Genomic DNA, 24317 nt, shown 5'->3' on the forward strand with positions numbered 1-24317 from the left:
CCTACTATCTCCCGAATACTGGATACTGGCCGCACTTAAGCGACTGCAGCTATCGAGCTCGGTGATTTAAAACTTTAACAAAGGTTATATTTCTTTTAGAACTTCAAACTTAACATTTTTTCATAACAATATTACAGGTACAAATAGCAATCATTAAACGAAATTGGGAAGATTCCACGATTCAGAAGCTTAACACTTTGGGCTTTGAGCCCTTGTTTTACAATTTTACAAGAGGAAGAGGTATTATTTAATGAGCGGCAGAAGTCCCCTAATTCAAGAGCACTTGCTCCTTAAATCACAAAATCTAGCCTCCTAGAGGCACACTTTACAGTAACAAAACTTGAGAAAGATCTAACAGGCTCTTCGTTACTTTCAGCCTCCTCGAGGCAATCTCAAAAATCTTACACTCTCTCGGCTTCCATGGCCCAACTTACACTTTGAAACAGGGGTATCTCGTACCCAAGCTATAGGGCCTTTGCGGAAAATAACAGGTTAAATAAACGGCCCGAAACACACACTAAATGGAGGCGAACTGCGCTCCGAGATAATGGGCACCTAAAAAAACCTAAAGGGCACTAGGGCGATGAAACAGGGGCTATTCCCAAACTACTGAGGTGACTCGTATAAGGTTAAATTAATTCATTACGAAAATGAAGAAAAACAGTTACAAAACGTAGTCACCTCAAATCAAGATGAAGGGGAGCTCGAGAGGGGTAATTCACTCTCTATCCCCGATTTACAGTTAAAGATTTTATGAAGTTTTTACATTAGCCGGAAGAAGTTACATTTTAGAAAAGCTAGGTTACATAGCTAAAGAGTCGGACCTTTCCCTCGGGTTAAACTGCGGATGTAGCAAGAAAGAATAAAGTTATGTGGCCATTACCTTGTAGCTGTTCAGCTGACCGATGAAAGAGGCCGCCCGCCTCCTGCTTTGACACACACACTCAGTAAGATGACGATCAATTGGCCAAGAAAGGTGAAAAGCCGCACTTTATAAACCCTCAGGGAAGGTTCGAAGTCATTCAAGACTACACCAGCCACACCCTCTCAATTTAATTGCTCAATTCAAAAGGTAACACTCAAAATCAAACAAGAAACCTGTGATACGTTGAAAATTAATCACAGAAATTACGGATTGGCTAGATTCAAAACTGGCCGAAATCAAAGGGAAATATTGCCAACCCAAGAATAAATGAACATCAATCAGTAAAAAACCTAGAAATTCAAAACTCCTTTAAATGATAAGTTCTTCCACCTTGCACCAAGGTGCATGACCATAGTTTTTAGTAGTGCCATCTGTAGAAGAATGTCCAAACTTCTTGATGAATGGCAAACAAAACAAGGATAAAATCACTCAGTTTAGGCAACTGCACAATAGCAAAATTACATCCTATTTCTGTGGTGACATCTTCTGAGTAAAGTTCTAATTTGATGTAGTTTCAGTTTCACTGGTTTACCACTAGAGGAGTTCATTTAGGCGCTAATTTTGAATGCGCGGCGTGGAGGTGTACCTCCTGGTATAATAATAATAATAATAATAATAATAATAATAATAATAATAATAATAATAATAATAATAATAATAATAATAATAATAATAATGTTATTTGCTTTACGTCCCACTAACTACCTTTACCGATTTCGGAGACGCCGAGGTGCCGGAATTTAGTCCCGCAGGAGTTCTTTTACGTGACATAAATCTACCGACACGGAGCTGACCTATTTGAGCACCTTCAAATACCAACGGACTGAGCCAGGATCGAACCTGCCCAGTTGGGGCCAGAAGGCCAGCGCCTCAACCGTCTGAGCCACTCAGCCCGGCAACACTTTTATATATGTCAGTCTGCGTGGCTCAGAGGGTTGAGGCGCAGGCCTTCTGACCCCAATATGACAGGTTCGACCTTGCTTCAGTTCGGCGTTATTTGAAGGTGCTCAAATAAGACGGCCTCGTGTCGCTAGATTTAGGCCTAATGGTACGTAAAATAACTACTGCGGGACTAAATTCCGGCACCTCAGCGTCTCCATAAAACCGTAAAAGTAGTTAGTGGGCCGTAAAAACAATAACAGTATTGTTACTTTTGTATATATATTTGCTTTGCCATGGTGTGAACAAATAAAATAATATCCACATTAAACAGCCGAATGTGTCATTAGATCTTAACGTTCGTTGCAATTATCGCCACAGCTGCTTGAAATAATTTTAATGTAAACAAAATTTTAAGGCATAAACATCACATGACATCACATCCTCATTATAGATTCTTATGCCTTTCAGCGTTCAGTCTGCAAGACTCTATGAATTAACCAAACGCCTCCAAATCCTCTATTTGCAAATAAATCTCTGGCTTCATTTAATTCCACACCTCGTATCATTAAAAACTGAATCACCGAGCTCGATAGCTGCAGTCGCTTAAGTGCGGCCAGTATCCGGTATTCGGCAGATAGTTGGTTCGAACCCCACTGTCGGCAGCTCTGAAGATAGTTTTTCGTGGTTTCCCATTTTCACTCCAAGCGAATGCTGGGGCTGTACCTTAATTAAGCCCACGGACGCTTCTTTCCCACTCCTACCTGTCCCATCATCGCCATAAGACCTATTTGTGTCGGTGCGTCTTAAAGCAACTTGCAAAAAAAAAAAAAAAAAAAAAAAAAAAAAAAAAAAAAAAAAAAAAAAAAACTGAATCGAATCATCGTCTCATTGGTCTCCATCTACTTCTCTTACCCTCCATGACCGAGTTCATTATATTCCTGGTAACATATCCCCCTCCATTCACCTCACTTGCTCCCACCACCGAAGCCGGTTTATACGAACAGATTCATCCATCGAGTTCGTTTCTATCTTAGCCTTTATCTCGTCATTTCGAATACCCTCCCGCCATTGTTCCCACCTGTTTGTACCAGCAATAATTCTCGTTACTCTCATGTCTGTTACTTCTAACTTATGAATGATATATCCTGAGTGTACCCATCTTTCACCCTGTACGGTAAAGTCAGTCTGAAAATAGACCAACGAAAAAATTTCGTCCGATAGATCATTTCTTTCTTACAGAATACCGTTGATAGCAACAAAAAACTCACAACGTTAGCCTTTTATATGCTATTTGCTTTACGTCGCACCGACACAGACAGGTGTTATGGCGACGATGGGACAGGAAAGGCCTAGGAATGGATAGGAAGCGGCCGTTGCTTTAATTAAGGTACAGCCCCAGCATTTACCTGGTGTGAAAGTGTGAGACCACGGAAAACCATCTTAAGGACTGCCGACAGTGGAATTCGAACCCACTATCTCCCGGATGCGAGCTCACAGCTGCGCTCCTCTAACCGCACGGCCAACTCGCCCGTTCCACGTTAGCTTTGCTGCACCTTGACTCACTTTCACTCAGTATACTATCTGCGTCTCACGAGTAGTAGCGGCAGCTTGTAGACACGGCACGCGTAACACATACTGCACTCTAAGCTAAAAAACATTCGTACCGAGCTCGATAGCTGCAGTCGTTTTAAGTGCGGCCAGTATCCAGTATTCGGGAGATAGTAGGTTCGAACCCCACTGTCGGCAGCCCTGAAAATGGTTTTCCGTGGTTTCCCATTTTCACACCAAGCAAATGCCGGGGCTGTACCTTAATTAAGGCCACGGCCGCTTCCTTCCCACTCCTAGCCCTTTCCTGTCCCATCGTCGCCATAAGACCTATCTGTGACGGTGCGACGTAAAGCAACTAGCAAAAAAAAAAAACATTCGTCGTGAGACACACTGCGAACTCTCTGAAACACTATTAACTTGTTCTTATGCAGTAAAAGCACAATTGCACTACTACTCTGAAGCTTCAGAACAGCACCTCATTTCGCAAGAGTAACTGCGGACGGAACAGATGTTGACTGTCGGACCTTGAGACGCATGCGTGGCAGCCTTCTTTACCCCTTGCATCCACCCGACTTCTCGTCAGACGTCCATAGTACTATGTTACCATCCTGGGAATATGCACATGCTAAGTATTTAACATGATCTACCTATTCCAGTTTCGAATTCCCAACTTGGCATTCAATCCTCTTAGGTTTCTTTCCTACTACCAACACTTTCATCCTGAAAAATGGTAATGTTCATAACTATCATAATCGCTGTACTTCTTTTCAAGCTCAAGATATTAGTACATTTCTGATATTAGTACATTTCTGGCGTTCATTAAGAAAAAGGTTTTTGTTTTCCTAATTTTCGATGTTTTTTATTTTTGTTTACAAATCAGTACGGAAAAACATAGTTTATAATCTACCAAAGATGATTCATGTATGGATCTCTGGACATAGTTATCATCAGTTCCGAGAGTGGAATTGCAATTGATTTCCTACCTGCGAAGTACACTGCCACCGTTCCTCTGAATGGTGGAAATAGAAGAATAGCGCAGCGTTGATGCAACGACACTGCTTGAAGGCTTTCAACTTACCTGTAAAAGAACCAAAATTTATTTTTAAAGTTTAATGAACTGTTATGTAAAACAAACTAAACATAACAATAATAATAAACCTCAAACAGTTAAATAATTTTGTATTTCTCGACTAATATTTTAGTATTTTAGTCCATCATAAGCATTAATGATAATAATGGGGTATGGCCTTCGGAGAGGTCTGGTTCAGGTCTTTTGATTTGACTCCCTTAGGTGACCTGCGCATCGTAATGAGGATGAAATGATGATGAAGACGGCACATATACCCAGTCCCCGTGCCAGGGGAATTAACCAATTACGGTTAAAATTCCCGACCCTGTCTGAAATCGAACCCGGGACCCCAGTAACCAAAGGTCAGCAAGCTAACCATGTATCCATGGAGCCGGTAAATAATAATAGTAATAGTAATAATAATAATAATAATAATAATAATAATAATGTAATATTAAACAATAGCCTCTTTTATTGACAGTGTTTATATTTTTATTTTATTGTGGCGTCACGGTCAGTATGTTAATTTTTACTTTATTATGGATAGATTTAGAAAGAAGGTGACCAGTGGAATACAAAATAAATAATCCCAAAAATTTCCAAGACTTGCAATAAGAAATCACTACTTGGTTCCGGAGTTTATGGATATTATCCGCACTAGCTAGAGCTCTAACGCGCTGAGCTAGTCTTGCTCCTCACATAATAATAATAATAATAATAATAATAATAATAATAATAATAATAATAATAATAATAATAATAATAATAATAATAATAATAATAATAATTGCAGTCGCTTAAGTGCGGCCAGTATCCAGTATTCGGGAGATCGTAGGTTCGAACCCCACTGTCGGCAGCCCTGAAAATGGTTTTTCGTGGTTTCCCATTTTTACACCAGGCAAATGCTGGGGATGTACCTTAATTAAGGCCACGGCCGCTTCCTTCCCACTCCTAGCCCTTCCCTGTCCCATCATCGCCATAAGACCTATCTGTGTCGGTGCGACGTAAAGCAACTAGCAAAATAATAATAATAATAATAATAATAATAATAATAATAATAATAATAATAATAATAATAATAATAATAATAATAATAATAATAATAATAACAACACCCTTTCAATTACGATTGACCGGAGCTCGAAATTTTACTGAAAAGGGGGTTCCTTAATGTATCAGTAATTTACTCCCACGAGTTTCTCTCACGCTTAAGCACCCTTAAATGCCAGCCGACTCTGTCAGGGTCCAATCCCGCCCTCCCGTGCAGGAGAAGCGAGTGCCGAACCAATTACGCTATGCTGGCGGTCTGGTCTTTCAGTTAAATTCCATTATAAAAGCGGAATTCAAACAATTTGCTAGTCCATTAAGGGGCTCAGTTTCCCAAAACCACTGTTATCCAGCCAGATGACCAGCAGGTGTTGTAGAGTTACGTACTTAGTGTGACGAGTTTCTCAGCCTTACTGCCAGGTTCTCGAAACCAGGTCCTCTTTTCAATGGCTCTTACGAGCCCGAGTTCCTCAGTCCAGAAATGAAATCCTTGAACGAGCCATCAATCAAACCTCGGGACCTCCGGGTGTGAGACAGCCATGCAACCCAACACCACTGGGCTAGCTAAACCATAGCCGTTATAAAGTATTATTATAGTGAAGGACTTACAGACATCTGTAGCATTAGCTCATGCTGATGACCTATGTTATTGCCAGTATCTGTTGTGGAATGTGAAACTGCTATCGTTATGGCCTAAAACTGGAAGAGCTGTCTGGATAAACGGATAACGTCATATTGTAATGTTAATAATGCTAGGAAAACCACAATAAAAATTGTACCGGTGGTATACCCGCCCGTACATTTAAATGAAGCGCCTTGGAGAATGCCATCTAAAATCTAAAACTCGCAACAACTAGCGCAAGAAGATTGAACATTTCTCGTCAGATGTCGCTACTATAAACTTATGTTATGCCCTCTGGTGTGAAGATTGACTATTAAAATTGTAGAGTAATTTTGTATTTTAAGGTTTACTAATCTGAATTGGTTACTTTTTGTTTTTGGTGTGTTCAAGTTCACAACACTTCTATCTCTTCCCGTCAACTTAAGATGTTGGCCAATATAAAATTTTGTATACTTATTTTTCATCCAATCAACATTGTCTGGTATTTATTTAATTACCCAATAAGAATTGGGGGTGTGTCAGGCCTTAGCCTGGCACATTTTCGGACCAGGTTGTTTTATTCATCCCTTCAGTCTAGTGTGTGTGTTTGCAAAGGAGGCGGAGCACCTCGTCCATCTTCAGGAGGTTCACTAGCTCAAGGTAATGGCAGATCCAGTCTCAAATCTGATAGTCTTTTAAAGTTATCTCTAGGGGAATGTTTCAAACTTTTCGTAATGTAACTTCATTTTTCAAAAATGAAAATTTCAAACTCTAAATGTAAATTTCAAATAAGCCGAAAGAACTTAGCCAAAATCAGGGAATAGAGAGTGAGATGCCCTCTCACGTTCCCTCTCAACTTGATTTTGAGGTGACTATCATTTTGCAACCTTTTCTCTCTTGTAATTTCTGCAATTTAATTTTCCTCCACCTAGTCACCTCGGTAGTATAGGCTTAGCCTCTGTAACTTCGGCCCATAAGCCCAAATAGGGTTTTAAGCTTTTCATTTCAATTTTCAAGGAGCGCAAGTGTCAGCCTCCTCACCATTTTGATTTCTGGACCGGTAACTTTAAGCTGTTGTTTTTCACAAAGACCTGGTAGAATGGGTACTCGATACCCCTGTTAAACATTTTTCATTCTTTTCATGTAAAGATGTTAGACGGCTGAGCATTTAAAATAGTGAATACGGTTTGATTTCGTAAAATGTAGGTTGTGCCTTTGATAGGCCAAGATATTTCTGGAAATAGGTTCCTAAGTGTAAATTTATAGGACAAAGACGCTCTTTCTATTAACGTAAAGGTTGAATGGTGCCTTTGGAAGGCTTTAATGTTATGATGTTGGGAGAGTAGTCTCTTAGATAATTTTGTGGAGCAAAGGTGGTCTTTTAAGATTGTATATTTTGGATACTATGTTCTTACTATTGATGTAAAAGAAATTGGAAGACCCGTCTCCTTGACTGTTGGTTGAAAGGAGCATTTATAATTAGGGAGCTTCAAGCTCAAATTTGTTGATTGATATTTTTTTTTTTTTGCTATTGGCTCTACGTCGCACCAACACAGATATGTCTTATGGCGACGATGGGGCAGGAAAGGGCTGGGAGAGGGAAGGAAGCGGGCGTGGCCTTAATTAATGTACAGCCCCAGCATTTGCCTGGTGTGAAGATGGGAAACCACGGAAAACCATCTTCAGGGCTGCCGACAGTGGGGTTCGAACCTACTATCTCCCGAATACTGGATACTGGCCGCACTTAAGCGACTGCAGCTATCGAGCTCGGTGTGTTGATTGATTATTATTCGATTTTCTAAAATTGTTACCCAATCTTACGAACTTTTGTACCTGAATTTTGTAAAGTTGAGACTTTGAAAAAAAACCAAAAGAAAGCAGAGAAAGAAATAGAGCTCTAATTTTATTTTAAATTAATCTTCTGACTGTCTTACATCGACACATTCATGCTCGCACCTTCTTTCACCTCTGTTCACCAAGGAATCTCCGTAACACAAATGATGCGTGTTTAATGAAACACGCCGAAGAATACCACATTCCATAGAGTAAGCCAATGAAACTTATCGTAGGACGAAATAAGTGACAGGGGCCGAGTTTCTCAGACGGTTGAAGCGCTGGCCTTCTGATCCCAACTCGGCATCCTGGCTCAGTCCGGTGGTATTTGAAGGTGATCAACTACGCAAGTCTCGTATATGTAGATTTACTAGCACGTAAAAGAACTCCTACGGGACATAATTCCCGCACCTCGGCTTCTTCGAAAACTGTAAAAATAGTTAGTGGGTCGTCTAGCGAAGAGCTACACCATCAAAGACCCTCTTCTAGAGTTCTCAGCAACCATTCTGACTGTCAGAGTCTGTCTGCTTTCAGAGTACATAAATGCGAAAACTAGAATTAATTTTTCTGAAAATGATTTTGTACACCAACAATCCGGCTCCTTGGCTGAATGGTCAGAGTAGTGTTCGATTCTCAGTCGGGCCGCGAATATTAGCCAAGTCTGGTTAATTCTTCTGGCATGGGCATTGGGTGTTTGTGTCTGTCTCAAAATGTACACGTCAAACACTCGTCACATCTAGCCACCACATCTTGCTAGTTGCTTTGCGTCGCACCGGCACAGATAGGTCTTATGGCGACGATGGGACAAGGAAGGGCTAGGAGTGGGAAGAAAGTGGCCGTGGCCTTAATTAAGGTACAGCCCCATTATTTGCCTGGTGTAAAAATGGGAAAAAACGGAAAACCATTTTCAGGGCTGCAGACAGTGGGGTTCTAACCTACTATCTTCCGAATACTGGATACTGACCGCACTTAAGTGACTGCAGCTATCGAGCTCGGTCTAACCACCACAGAAACACGTACCAGTTGAATACATCTTTTCACATTGTCGCAAAACACGCAAAAACCCACATGTGACACTGACCCCAAGAAATTCGGATGGCAGGGAAGTAGAAGCAAAAGAATACTCACCGAGCAAGTGGCTGTACGGTTTGGGTCACGTAGCTATGAGCTTGAATTCGAGGGATAGAGTGTTCGAACCCCACTCTCGACAACCCAGAAAATGGTTTCCCGTGATTTTCCACTTCCACATCAGGCTAATGCTGGTGCTGTACCTTAATTAAGGCCACAATCACTTCCTTTCCACTTCCAGCCCTTTTCTATCCCATCGTCGCCATAAGACCTATGTGTGTCGGTGCGACGTAAAGCAGATGAAAAGAAAGATTAATTATGTTCACCTATAGTATATCAAATACCACCTACGAACCAACAACCCCTTTTCGCGAGGGGCAGTACGAGCTGGAAGAATAATCGGACTGATGAGCGATGCACACGGAACTGTAACATCAGGATTCGCTAACATTTGCCGTGATTTCGGGATTTCCAGCACCGTGATTAAGAACATTTCCGAATTTGTCATTAAAGTATCAATCTCTATCTTGTAGAACGTGCGTTACTTTCCTCAGAATGTGGTATAAGTTCTGGAGGGTCCTTTACTCCATTTCCTTGTGAATATTTTAAGTAAGATTTGCCTGGCATTGCAACTTTGAAATGAAGGGGGTAATGCCATAAAAACATAAAAATCCGCTGCATATTTCATGTTTATAATGAAGTGTATACTGTACCTCTACAACAGTGTTTTTCAACTCGGGGGTTACGCGTACCGCTTGGGGTACCAATTTTTGCCTATGATATTGATAATAATATTAGAGATAGCCTTCAATGTTGAGAGACTTGTAGACTGAAGGTCTAAAAGATGTTTCTGCCTTCTGGCAAAACGTTAGAAGTGAATATTGGCAGCTCTTTGACGAAAATTCTACCCTTTGCTTCTGCTTTCTAACTGAAATGAAAAGTAACGTCCGATTAAGTCAAGAATGGATCGAATTATATCACGAAAGAAGGCTCAAATTTCGCATTAAGCTAACTTTTCATAATTTTCCGTAGTTCTATATCTCCTTAATACCTCAATTTTTAACAAGCAAGGCTCTGTAATTATTGTTGTATAGATTTGAGTTATAACAGTTTTCTGTATTTTTGGATTATTAAAATAACTTTGTGAACTTCACATCTCACACTCTGGTACTCACGGTATTGATCCCTGTATGACTAACTAAAATAAAGTAAGGATGTTAACGATTATAAAATTGTAACTTTAATAATGACTGTTACACCATAACCCATAATAAATATCATAATTTATAAGAAGCTATCAATCAATCAATACTGATCTGCAGTTAGGGAATCTGCCACCTGGGCGACTGGCCGAAATGCAGATCAGTATTGATTGATTGATAGCTTGTTATAAATTATGATATTTATTGTACCGGGCGGTACACCTCCACGCCGCTAATTCAAAATGTGCGCCAGTAGAAACTCCTCTGCTGGAGGAAGTCTGAACTTTATCGACGGTATTAATTTTCAAGTTTATCAGAAGATGTCACTACATGGAAATTTTGGAGTTTTTGAACTGTGTCATTTTCGACGTATTTTTGTTTTGCTTGTAGTAAGAAGTGTGAACTTTCTCTTCTAGAGGACACTACTGAAGATCAACAATAGTGCACCCTAGCGCGGAGTGAAAGAACTTTTTTTGGAGAAAATTTAATTTCAAAAGTTTGTTCTTTGCTAAATTTCTTTCTGTTATTGTTTAAGTTGGCTGTATACCCCTCTCTTTCCCCTTGTTTTGTATTTAGCCAATCCTGAATTTCTTTAATTAATTTTCCACCAATAATGTGTTTCTTCTTCATATTGTGTAGGGGTTTTCTCGGTTAGCCAATAAAGTTTTTTGGGGAGGGTGTTCTCATTCCCCTAACGCCTCGAACTTTCAGCGAGAGTATATAAACTGCTGATTTTAGGGTCTCCGGGCCACTTCTGTTCCATCTTTCAGTGCGTAAAGTACATAGCAGGGGGCGGGAAGCGCCTCTTTCTTCGGCGGCGGTCAACAACAAGGTAATGGCCAATTAATAACTTCTTTCTTTGCTAGCTCAGCAGTTTAACTCTCGGGGCGGGTCCGAAGTTTTTCCATTATGTAACCTTCCTTAAATGTAAAGAAACTTGTATCTATTCTATCTTTTAAACTACATATTGGGATAGAGAGTGCTTAACCCTCTCGAGCTCCCACTCATATTGTTTTGAGGTGAACTTAATTTTCTCAACCTATTCTTCGTTAACGTAAAACAAATTGTTCTTTTCTAAAGTCACCTCTGTAGTATGGGATTAGCCCTTGCATTAGTGGCCTAGGGCCGGATTAGGTTTTTAAACAAATGCATTAGGAGTGCAGATCGCCTCCTCTCAAATTGTTATTTTAGAGGTCATGTAATCAACCTTCTTCTCATTTAATAGACCTCAGTAGGTTGGGTATTTTACCCCTGTGTATATGTCCTTAGAGGGCAGTTTGAAAGTGGAATTAGGTGTGGCCTTTGACAGGCCTGAATTTTGAGAGCAAGTTGCTCTTTTCCCGAAAATTTTGGTTTCTGCGCGCCTCAAGGAGGCCTTACTGTGTATTTTGGAGCAAGTGCTCCTAGGCATGAATGGGGTTTTCTGCCCCTCTGTTGAAACTTGTGTTTGGGGTAAAACTGGGCTAATTGCTCAAGAATTGTGAGGCTGGGGCTCGAAGCCCAAATCCTGTAAATATTGTAATTGTATTTTTCTTGCCTTGCTACTCTGTACCTGCCATGATTGTTATTTCTTTATGTTGAAAAGAAAATATAACCTTGTTAAATTTTACATTAACTTTGATTCCGTAGTTTGAGACCCGTTCAAGCCCGCACCTTCTTTCACCTCTACCTACCGCTAAAACACGGTATCAATCAATCAATCATTACTGATCTGCATTTAGGGAATCTGCCACCTGGGCGACTGGCCGAAATGCAGATCAGTATTGATTGATTGATAGCTTGTTATAAATTATTATATTTATTATGCGAGTATTTTACAAATATTAGAAGCCTAAGTGGGTGCGCTTACAGAAAAGTTTGAGAAACTCTGCCCCCAGTGCTTGAATTGTGATTTCCTAATGAATGTTATTCTATTTCATTTTAGTACTTTATTTATATCCTAATAACTGCTTTAAGAATTTCTTGCACTTTGTTTTTCATTTAACCAACAGAATTCTTACCATTAACTTCAGTAACGGTTCAGAGCATTTGAGAGTGATATTAAACGCGATGACCTACTGAAAATAAGCACAAGTAGTTGAACAAGTGGTTAGCACTATTCCTCGAGCGTATTTTATCCTCTAACAAAATATTACAATGGAAAACACTTTAAACTGACTGATACCTATGATCGAAACTTTGTTGAACGGTCGGTCCGGTTTTTTTTTTACAAGGCCTATCCAAAGAACATTGCTGAAACGAGGAATCCAGTGTATCAAAAATAGGACGTCCTTGATTTGTCAGTCTGTTTACAATCTAGCTCCATACCACGTTATTAACAGAAAACCACGTAACACAAAGAAGGTAGGAGAAAGGCAGATGTCCAGCACGGCATGCATGTCTTACATTTAAGCACTCCAATGCTTGTTTATTTTGCTACTAGCCATAGCTGTCATGCTTTTCGTCATGTTTTACAATGTGAGTGAAGGGAATTACTGAGCCAGCGGGAGCATCCGGTCCTGAAAATCGTCTCCGCCAAGGCGCATTCCTCTACTGACACGCATGTCACTTCAACATCGCACATTTCCTAGGAGGTCGTAGAGAGAGATTTAGCTCATGGTAGCTATGGTATGAAGAGCCAAACCCGTAAACTGAAACATGCTAAGGACACCATCATACTTCTAAGCCTAACATCTGGAGCATATAAGAAAAAATAAACTTTTTTCAGGACATGAAAGCTCTCGGAGCGATAGGAGTACAGGTTTTAACTTTCCGTAACCTCGGCACTAAGCGGGATAGAACTGCCCGGGAATTTTCCCGGTATTTATATCTGGTATAGGTTGAGCAAAACCCAGGGAACTCCAGAAAAGGAAGTCTCGTTCCTTAAAAGTTTTCGAATTCCTCACGGAAGATCTAACTCTTATACTTCCCGTTTACTGCCTCGGACAGCCTCCGTACAACATTTGTAGGTGTAAACACTAATACTAACATCACAACAACACAGTTGTAAAACAAATTATACAAATAAGCAAGTCAAAAAGAAACTTTATTAGGCCTACTCCGAAACAAAGGCGACCAGCTCTCTTCATTTTATATCAGTCTTCCTATTAGCGTGTAGTTCCACTATCAAGTAGTGTTCAGCTTCATTGGTCAGTCCAACAGAACCGAAACGTAGTGACAGGATGACGAACGTAATGACTTGATGATACTTGCATTAATTTCATTTTTATGAATTTTTATCTTGGGTTGAGGGCTGGGAACGGGTTCACTCAGCGACTGGCATTCAAAGGTGGTAAAATATCTCGTGTCCGAGGTGATGCAGCTCTTTTCAGGCACTCCAAATGGAGGTGAGCTGCATGTACGATTTCAACCACATAGCAGCTCTCCTACAATTCTTACATTTCTGGCAGCATCGGCAATCGAACCTCCGAGGACGGCAACTAACAACGCTAACCGAAGCGTGGTTGAAAGAGAAATACTCCTATTACTGGATTTACTGCCGCATTTAAGAACTTCATTTCATGGAAAAAATCTGACATTCCAAGGTCTCTTAAACTGATATTAGCTGAAAGGAACAAACAAAAACTACTTGGCAGCGATGATAACTATTCCAACCTGGGAACTCTTAAGATATTTCTTGCCTTTTTTCTTGTAATTTTGTATGTGTGTTCACATGTAATGAAAGGAAGTGGGAAGTGACGCAAACAAAGGAAATGGGAACACAGTTAATGACTTCGTCTAGTTTGTGATCTACGTACAGCAAGGCCAAGCCATTGTAAATACCATATGACGACAGTTTATTGTCTTCAGGAATGTAGGGGACATGAAGCACTTGCAGTGAGTCACAGAATGTAACTCCCAAGTCCAAAGGAGAATGAAAACCACACGGCAGCCTACCTCATTGTTATAACTTGGAATCGTAATTTGAAATAGTAACACTTCGTGCAGGCACAAAGGTTTACACCTATCTAAATATTTTAATACGTAGACGGTAAAACTAGGGCTAGGCATTGAACGAGGCAATGGAAGTGGGGACTACGCCTTGTAGCGTAAAAGGTATTTGTGAACTCTGTTACAAAAATACAATTTAAAAACTTCAACTCTTATATATCTTCAATCTGCATGAAATGTGTCACGTATAAGATAAATAAAAATGGAATGGAATTCGATGGGGAGCTATCAATATTAATGGGGCTTATAGAAGAAAGAAATGGCAGAGTCAGCAAAGAGGATGCAACTGGATGTGCTAGGAGTAAGTGATATTCGGGTAATGGGAGATAACGAGGAAGAGATAGGAGATTATAAAGTGTATTTGACTGATGTTAGAAAGGGAAGGGCAGAGTCTGGGATAGGGATGTTTATCAGGAATACCATTGCACGCAACATAGTTTCTGTTAGGCACGTAAATGACCGAATGATGTGGGTAGATTTGTCAGTTGATGGAATTAGGACTACAATTGTCTCCGTGTATTCACCATGTGAGGGTGCAGATGAGGATGAAGTTGACAAGTTTTATGAAGCATTGAGTGACATCGTGGTCAGGGTCAACAGCAAGGATAGAATAGTGCTAATGGGCGGTTTCAATGCGAGAGTTGGGAATAGAACTGAAGGATACGAAAGAGTGATCGGTAAATGTGGGGAAGATATGGATGCTAGTGGGAATGGGAAGCGTTTGCTGGACTTCTGTGCTAGTATGGGTTTAGCAGTTACGAATACATTCTTCAAGCATAAGGCTATTCACCGCTACAAATGGGAGGCTAGGGGTACCAGATCCATAATAGACTATATCTTAACCAACTTCAAATGCAGGAAATCTGTTAGGAATGTACGAGTTTTCCGGGGATTTTTGATGATACAGACCACTATCTGATCTGTAGTGAACTAAGTATCTCTAGGCCTAGGGTAGAGAAAGTGAAATCTGTCCGCAAACGAATAAGGGTAGAAAATCTCCAGGACGAGGAAATTAGATGGAAGTACATGGATATGATTAGTGAGAAGTTTCGAACAGTAGACAGTAAGCAGGTACAGAATATAGAAAGTGATTGGGTGGCATACAAGGATGCTGTAGTAGAAACAGCAAGGGAATGCCTATGAACAACTGTGTGTAAAGATGGGAAAAGGCGAACATCTTGGTGGAATGATGAAGTGAGAGCAGCTTGTAAACGTAAAAAGAAGGCTTATCAGAAATAGAGCGAATCGTCTAGTTGTTGAATCCAAAAAGAAGTCGTGGGAAGATTTTGGTAATAACCTGGAAAGGCTAGGTCAAACAGCAGGGAAACCTTTCTGGACAGTAATAAAAAATCTTAGGAAGGGAGGATAAAAGGAAATGAACAGTGTTTTGAGTAATTCAGGTGAACTCATAATAGATCCCAGGGAATCACTGGAGAGGTGGAGGGAATATTTTGAACATCTTCTCAATGTAAAAGGAAATCATCCTGGTGGTGTTGCGAACAGCCAAGCTCATGGGGAGGAGGAAAATGATATTGGTGAAATTACGCTTGAGGAAGTGGAAACGATGGTAAATAAACTCCTTTGTCATAAAGCAGCAGGAATAGATGAAATTAGACCTGAAAATGTGAAGTATAGTGGGAAGGCAGGGATGAAGTGGCTTCATAGAGTGGTAAAATTAGCATGGAGTGTTGGTAAGGTACCTTCAGATTGGACAAAAGCAGTAATTGAACCTATCTATAAGCAAGGGAACAGGAAGGATTGCAACAACTATCGAGGTATCTCATTGATTAGTATACCAGGCAAAGTATTCACTGGCATCTTGGAAGGGAGGGTGCGATCAGTCGTTGAGAGGAAGTTGGATGAAAACCAGTGTGGTTTCAGACCACAGAGAGGCTGTCAGGATCAGATTTTCAGTATGCGCCAGGTAATTGAAAAATGCTACGAGAGGAATAGGCAGTTGTGTTTATGTTTCGTAGATCTAGAGAAAGCATATGGCAGGGTACTGAGGGAAAAGATGTTCGCTATACTGGGGGACTATGGAATTAAAGGTAGATTATTAAAATCAATCAAAGGCATTTATGTTGACATTTGGGCTTCAGTGAGAATTGATGGTAGAATGAGTTCTTGGTTCAGGGTACTGACACGGGTTAGACAAGGCTGTAATCTTTCACCTTTGCTGTTCGTAGTTTACAGGGATCATCTGCTGAAAGGAGGCAGGGAGGGATTTAGTTAGGTGGAAATGTAGTAAACAGTCTGGCCTATGCTGACGACTTGGTCTTAATGGCAGATTGTGCCGAAAGCCTGCAGTCTAATATCTTGGAACTTGAAAATAGGTGCAATGAGTATGGTATGAAAATTAGCCTCTCGAAGACTAAATTTATGTCAGTAGGTAAGAAATTCAACAGAATTCAATGTCAGATTGGTGATACAAAGCTAGAACAGGTCGATAATTTCAAGTATTTATGTTGTGTGTTCTCCCAGGATGGTAATATAGTAAGTGAGATTGAATCAAGGTGTCGTAAAGCTAATGCAGTGAGCTCGCAGTTGCGATCAACAATATTCTGTAAGAATGAAGTCAGCTCCCAGACGAAACTATCTTTACATAGGTCTGTTTTCAGAGCAACTTTGCTTTACGGGAGCGAAAGCTGGGTGGACTCAGGATATCCTATTCATAAGTTAGAAGTAAGAGACATGAAAGTAGCAAGAATGATTGCTGGTACAAACAGGTGGGAACAATGGCAGGAGGGTACTCGGAATGAGGAGATAAAGGCTAATTTATGAATGAACTCGATGGATGAAGCTATACGCATAGACCGACTTCGGTGGAGGGGTCATGTAAGGTGAATGGAGGAGGATAGGTTACTTTGGATAATAATGGACTCTGTTATGGAGGGTAAGAGAAGTAGAGGTAGACCAAGACGACGATGTTAGACTCAATTTCTAACGATTTAAAGATAAGAGGTATAGAACTAAATGAGGCCACAACACTATTTGCAATTCGAGGATTGTGGCGACGTTTAGTAAATTCACAGAGGCTCGCAGACTGAACGCCGAAAGGCATAACAGTCTATAATGGTAATGTATGTTATTATTATTATTATTATTATTATTAGACTATTATTATTATTATTATTATTATTAGACTATTATTATTATTATTATTATTATTATTATTATTATTATTATTATTATTATTATTATTATTATTATTATTATTGCTAGTTGCTTTACGTCGCACCGACACAGATAGGTTTTATGGCGACGATGGGATGGGAAAGGCCTAAGAGTTGGAAGGAAGCGGCCGTGGCCTTAATTAAGGTACAGCCCCAGCATTTGCCTAGTGTGAAAATGGGAAACCACGGAAAACCATCTTTTGGGCTGCCGACAGTGGGGTTCGAACCCACTACTTTCCGAATGCAAGCTCACGGCTGCGCGCCCCTATCCGCACGGCCAACTCGCTCGGTTATTGTTATTATTTATTTATTTATTTATTTATTTATTTATTTATTTATTTATTTATTTATTTATTACAAAATGTATCGTAGCATACTTACATTTAGAATCAAATCATTTGTTTGTGTCTAAAAAGGAATATCATTATGCAATCCGCCTCTGCTATTCGCGCAGGAAGTCTTCATACGAATGTACCAGAGTGAATGTTTCCTTTTATTCTGGAGGCCAACTGCGTAGCGTAGTCGGTGAAGGACCTCATATTCTATAGGCCTACTCATGGTTGTAGGATCGAGTCCCTGGCAGAGTCGTTGGCATTTTAAAAATTCCAATCGGAGAGACTAGTGTTATTAGGTTTGTTGGCATATTAAAGTATTCCTTATCAGAGTAATATTCCTATATTCCAGCGTCATATAAATTCTATAGTAATTGACCGGACGTTACACACATGACTTGAGTTTCAAACTTCAACTATCTCATGATTTTTTTTTTCATATTGTTCCCTCAGTGCAGAGCTTCCGTGGCTCAGGCGGCAACGCGCCGGCCTCCCACCGGTGGGTTTCGTGGTTCAAATCCCGGTCACTACATGTGAGATTTGTGCGGGACAGGTTTTTCTCCGGGTACTCCGGTTTTCCCGGTCATCTTTCATTCCAGCAACACTCTCCAACATCATTTCATTTCATCTGTCAGTCATTAATCACTGCCTCAGAGGAGTTCGACGGGCATCGGCAGCCTGCTAAATGAGGGCTTCATTCATTCCATCCCTGGCCAAGTCGAGTGACTGGAAACAGGCTGAGGATTTTCCTATTGTTCCCTCAGTCCTGAGTGTTGTGATCTCTTGAGGACATTTCTCGAAATAAGTTTCCATCTATCCTGATCTACCAATCGAGTTTTTTGTGTGTGAGGTGTCCTGTTTGCTTGCTTTGCGTTGTCTGTTCTGTTCAACGAGTAGGAGCTTGTTCACGTTCCCTCTCCTCAGGACCATTTCTTAGGAATATGTGTTTTTCGAAGCTACTTTCTCCACGTCTATGCCGGCCCCGCGCTGTAGGGGTAGCGTGCCTGCCTCTTACCCGGAGGCCTCTGGTTCGATTCCCGGCCAGGTCAGGGATTTTTACCTGTACCTGAGGCCTGGTTCGAGGTCCACTCAGCCTACGTGATTACAATTGAGGAGCTATCTGACGGTGAGATTGCGGCCCCAGTCTAGAAAACTAAGAATAACGGCTAGGAGGATTCATCGTGCTGACACGTCATAATCTGCAGGTCTTCGGGCTGAGCAGCGGTCGCTTGATAAGGCATGGCCCATCGGGACTGTTGAGCCATGGGGTTTGGTCTGGTTTACTTTCTCCACGTTGCATAACGCATATTTGACCAAAAATAAGAGAATTCTTTGTTGGTAAACAGCCGATAGCCTGAAACTGATTCCCAGCTCCTTAAGGATGGACACATAGGTAGTACGAAATGCTGTCCAATGAATGCGAAGCATACCGAGCGATTGGCGACGCGGTTTAATTCACGTAGCTCAACGCAGTAAAATAAGACAGAAAGTACTAGTAGCTGGACAAACGTCTTCAACTTCCTTCAAGTTAAACCCAAATTATTATCTTTTTCCTCCTTTGAACATAAAGTTAGCACATACTAACTTCCACCAGAAATGTTATTTTCCTGCCAACAGTTCCAGAAACCTGCTCTTTTTACTCTTGGCCATGTCTGAAGATTATATTCCAATATTCTAGAGTAGTCGGTGATGAAATGTGGGAGAAGAGCAGGAAGATTACGTCCTTGATTCCCCGGGCAATTAGATGAAGGAGCTAGTTAAATGACTAAATGGTTTCCTTAGAGCAGAAATGTCATCCGAAATCCCGCTAATATAGAGATATCACAGAGTCGACTCACGATATCGATTGCCAGACAACTCTTAACTGCTATGAGCTAACGTCGGACATCTTTTTCAGAAGGGCAATTACTGACACAACTTTCCCCTCCCCCCAGACGCCAAGCGTCCATATCATAATTAGTGTTGTTATGTAAGATTCCCCAACCCACCTTAATTACATCTCAAGATGAGGAACGGGGTGAGTGGTGCTCTGCTTCACTTCAGAGCGTAATTACTTTTGGCAATCAAAACCCCTCCACTTACCTTCTCGTGTACTGTCTGAGGAAAAACCACACCTATACACGACGTCCTACCTGCTACCCTCTTGAAGATTTGATCAAGAAGGTTCGTCAACTCGAAGGTTCATAGAACATCCCGTGGTAGTAACCTAACCTGGTCTTCCTGTGAAGATGGCGGATGTTTCCTGATCCAAGTGTGGATCTTCGTGAAATGTGTGCGCATGGAAAATATATACCCGTGGATAGGAAAGGGTAGTTCATCCGGAAGGATATGAAATGGCATTTCCTACCAGGAGACTAGAAAGGTAGCCACCACTTATGGAGAGGTACATGGTCCTCAGATCCGCTCAACCTACGAAATAAATGATCACTAAACAAATTCCTGGAGGCGAAAGTTGCCAGGTATAAAGTTAGTCACTTTATCACTTGATATGCCGAGGTTATGGGTAGTGGACGCTTCTACCTTCTGCTCATCAATGGGTCCTCATGGCTTGTCCAGGAGATGGATAATAATAATAATAATAATAATAATAATAATAATAATAATAATAATAATAATAATAATAATAATAATAATAATACCGGGCGAGTTGGCCGTGCGTGTAGAGGCGCGCGGCTGTGAGCTTGCATCCGGGAGATAGTAGGTTCGAATCCCACTATCGGCAGCCCTGAAAATGGTTTTCCGTGGTTTCCCATTTTCACACCAGGAAAATGCTGGGGCTGTACCTTAATTAAGGCCACAGCCGCTTCCTTCCAACTCCTAGGCCTTTACTATCCCATCGTCGCCATAAGACCTATCTGTTTCGGTGCGACGTAAAGCCCCTAGCAATAATAATAATAATAATAATAATAATAATAATAATAATAATAATAATAATAATAAAGATTTCGTGTGGCTATTGCTACACTGGTGCAGCCCTTGTATTTCAGACCTTCCAACAAGGGTAGACGGCGCCTGCTGTGTATTGGAAACTGCGTGGTAGTGTCATGGACGGTAGTGTAATGTGTGGTGTGCGAATTACAGGAGTACTGGGGACAGCACAAACACCTACTCAACGGTCCAAGGGAAATAACAGTTTGCAGATTAAAATCCCACAGTCCGGCCGAGAATCGAACCCTGGGCTCCAAGGACTGAAAGGCAAGACACAGGCCACTCAGCCATGGAGCCAGACGACGATGAAATAGGAAATGATAAGAAGGCCGGGAAGGAACCGCCTATGGTCTTATTTAAGGTATGAAACGTGCCTGCTGTGAAAATAGGAAACTACGTAAAACCATCTGCACGGCTGCCTACGGTGGGATTCAAGCCCACCGTCTCCCGAATACATCGCCCGTACCAAGAAGCCAACTCGCTATAGTATTTACAAGCAACGGGAACTACTACTACGGCGATGGATTTACCCTTTGATCTTAGTTTGCTCTCCTGGTGTAACTTTATAGTAAGTAGGCCTAGCAGTACGTTAAGCTATGGTCATAGTTGGTATTCCTCAAGTAAACTAAAAGTACACCCTCCTAATTGAATACTTAACACTCTAAATGGACCAGGCATTACTTTTTCAGAACTAAGGACATACTTTCTTCTTCTTCTTCTTTTTCTTTCTGCTGGTGGTTTAACGTCGCACCAACTCAAACAGGACTTTTGGTGACGATGGGAAAGGCAAGGGCTAAAAATTGGAAGGAAGCGATCGTAGCCTTTATTGAAGTACAGCCCCAGCATTTGTCTGGTGTGAAAATGGGAAACCATGGAAAACCATCTTCAGGACTGCCGATGGTTGGGTTCGAACCCATAATCCTACGAATGTACTTTTACTGATACACGATTCTTACAGCGCAGACAACTCGCTCGGTTAACCTCTAATCTATCTACGGTCTTAACAGTATTACGTTGGATTCCTCGCAGTATTAGAACTACACTCAACAAAATAAATTAAGCTTATCTTATACCAGATTCTGTTGTGCTGAGGTGAAACCGATACCATATTATTTAATTTGAAACTCAAAGTAGTAAATACAAAGAAAACGTACCTTTATCGGCACCTTTCTACCCAATTCGGGAATTTATACATATTTCAACAAGTTGCTTTACGTCGCACCGACACACATAGATAGGTGTTATGGCGGCGAAGGGATAGGAAAAGGCTAGTAGTGGGAAGGAAGCGGTTGTGGCCTTAATTAAGATGATGCCCCAGCATTTTCCTGGTATGAAAATGGAAAAACGCGGAAAACCATCTTCAGGGCTGCCGACAGTGGGGTTCGAACTCACTATCTCCCGAATGCAAGCTCACAGCTGCGCGCCCGTAACCGTATGGCCATCTCGCTCGGTAGTTTGGAAATATAAATACTCAGTATGTGACTAAACCAAACAAATTAAGGACCCTCCTCAGTTAGAACATCACAAATTAAAGACATTTTTCATTGCTGTCACATGAGTCGATCACGTGTTGGTCCTCCACGAATGCACTTTTAAACATCACTGAGCATTTATTGAGGCAAGCGGTCGCACTCCTCGATGGCAGCATCTTTTAGAGCCTGAATCGTCAGTGGTGGACGTTGACGGTTGGAAATTGCTCCTTTAACAAAGGTTCACGCAAGCTTTATACAGTACACGTCCGGGGAAGACGCTGGCTATCCCACTCTGCAGATCCCATGTCTCTCCAGCTGGCCATTCACATCCGTTGCGCTATGTGGACGAGCATTATCGTCCCGTAGAGTTAACCCATCTCCTACAGTCTCTGCAAAACACTTAGTATGGTTCGGAGGACGTTGTGTTCATACATTGCCGCCATTTTTTTAATGTGAACAAGTGGTGTACGGTGGCCGAAGATGATACCTGTCCAGGATAGTGCTGAACTTCAAAGCTGTTGGTGACGTTCTGCTGAGAATGATTCATTGTAATGTCCTCTTCATGCTTTCCATATGCGCGGAGAATTGTCATCAGGGTGTAAACCAATTGATAGTTCATCAGTGAACAACGTTCTGGACCACTGATTTAGTGTCCAACTCTGATATTCTCTAGCCCAGGGGTGCTCAGCTGGGTGCCCGTTGAGGCTAGCCCAGTGTAGCCGTGACGAACGATTACAAGGTTTTCTATTCTTCCGTAGGGTTGCCATAATTGTCTGCCAGAAAACCGGGACAAATGCATATTAGCAAATAAGTTCAACTGTAGGCTAGTATTTGGCGTACTTTTAATGTGATACTCTTTACAATATATTACAAGTTATGTTTTATTATGGCAGTTGTACTTTTGTGATGACTACAGAGTCAAGCTATTTCAACATTTTGACACTGGTGATTAATGTATAGAATTCAGAACAACTTACATTTGCCATATTATATTGTATGTCAAGAATGGCCCTAATTGATAACAAATGTAACCTATTTCTTTCTTCAGTACAGAGAGCATTCATTAGTACATTAGCATTTTGTGCAGGAAGAGAGAAATAAAATTGGACTATTTTCAGCAATTCGGAGCATTGCTCTTCTGACAGACAGCTTTTAAAGAACAGTACCCACTTCCTGCTACCTAAGAAACCACTGAATTCTTCACTTGATTTATTTTCTTTCATAAAAGACTTTAATTTCATGACCTGACCAAACAAAATGCTCTCATTCAATTTACACTTACTATGCTTATGTAGCCATTTGAAAGAATATTCTACCTGATCCCATGTAATTGTCATCTGTAAAAGCAACCAATCAAAATGTTGCAATTGTGACAGAGACTCACTCCATTTCAACAGATATTCAATAGTTGTTTCATAAAATGACATTCATTCATCTTGTAACGTCTGACATTGTGCTTTTGGTAGGTCAGGTAGGAAACTAACACTTACTTCACTTACTTCCTGCAGTACCATCCTAACCTCATTTACTGAAATCTCTTTCGCTTCAATCCTGGAAATGGACTTCTGAAACAGATTCATCTGTGCCAAGAGAAACCAGAAATAAGCCTCACCAACTTCATTTGAGAAAAAAACTTCAGGAGAACTGGACATTTGTCTTGTGACATGAAATAAGATTTCAATGCCTGAAACATACGTAAAAAAGCTTTCAATTGCCGGATATAAACTTAACCATCTAGTTTTTACATGTCTTTAGAGGTCTTGATATGTAACATTAAGAAATTCACAAAACTCCATGAGTGATGCAACTCTAACAGTATATATTGTAACAGGAACGCCCGTACTTCAGTTTATCGGAGAGCATGAGGAACGACAAGGCGTGTACGGCCCATGCTAAGAGAGTAAGAGAGAAGGGTAGTGAAAGAAAAATTCATGATTAAGTGGATCCTTCAGTTTATTCAATAAATAGGCAAATAATTATGTCACCTTTTATAGCTGAATTGTAGATTTGTCCCTGAGGGCGTGAAGAGGACGTTGTCCCGCGGCGGCTGCGTCGTCTTGCGGTCGGCGTCGGCGTTGTCTTCCGTCGTTGGTGTTTGTATTAGTGTTGATGACTCGAACCAGAGGCAGGAACGGGGAAATGTGGAGCTTCCACATTTGACGTCATGGGGTACTGGTGTGACACTTCCCTATGGCGAAGCACGCCGAAATAGTTCCCACAGCAGCAAGGATAAAGTTAGAGTCACAGTTCGTATTTGGAATAATACGCAAATGAAACAATCTAGAACCTTCCGAGGTGCGGTGATCA

The 24317-nt window shown here is 41.0% G+C and overlaps 1 protein-coding gene across 1 annotated transcript in view; it reads right to left on the reverse strand.

The window, feature by feature from the left end:
• The window catches only part of LOC136862733 (uncharacterized), a 425476-nt gene that overhangs the window by 74120 nt on the left and 327039 nt on the right, over nt 1-24317 (reverse strand). The window contains exon 3 of the mRNA XM_067138959.2: nt 4339-4433. Within this exon, the coding sequence (XP_066995060.2) occupies nt 4339-4433 (95 nt within the window). The remainder of the gene's footprint in view (nt 1-4338; nt 4434-24317) is intronic.

Source organism: Anabrus simplex, chromosome 2 (genome assembly GCF_040414725.1).
Source record: "Anabrus simplex isolate iqAnaSimp1 chromosome 2, ASM4041472v1, whole genome shotgun sequence".
NCBI classification, from domain to species: domain Eukaryota; kingdom Metazoa; phylum Arthropoda; class Insecta; order Orthoptera; family Tettigoniidae; genus Anabrus; species Anabrus simplex.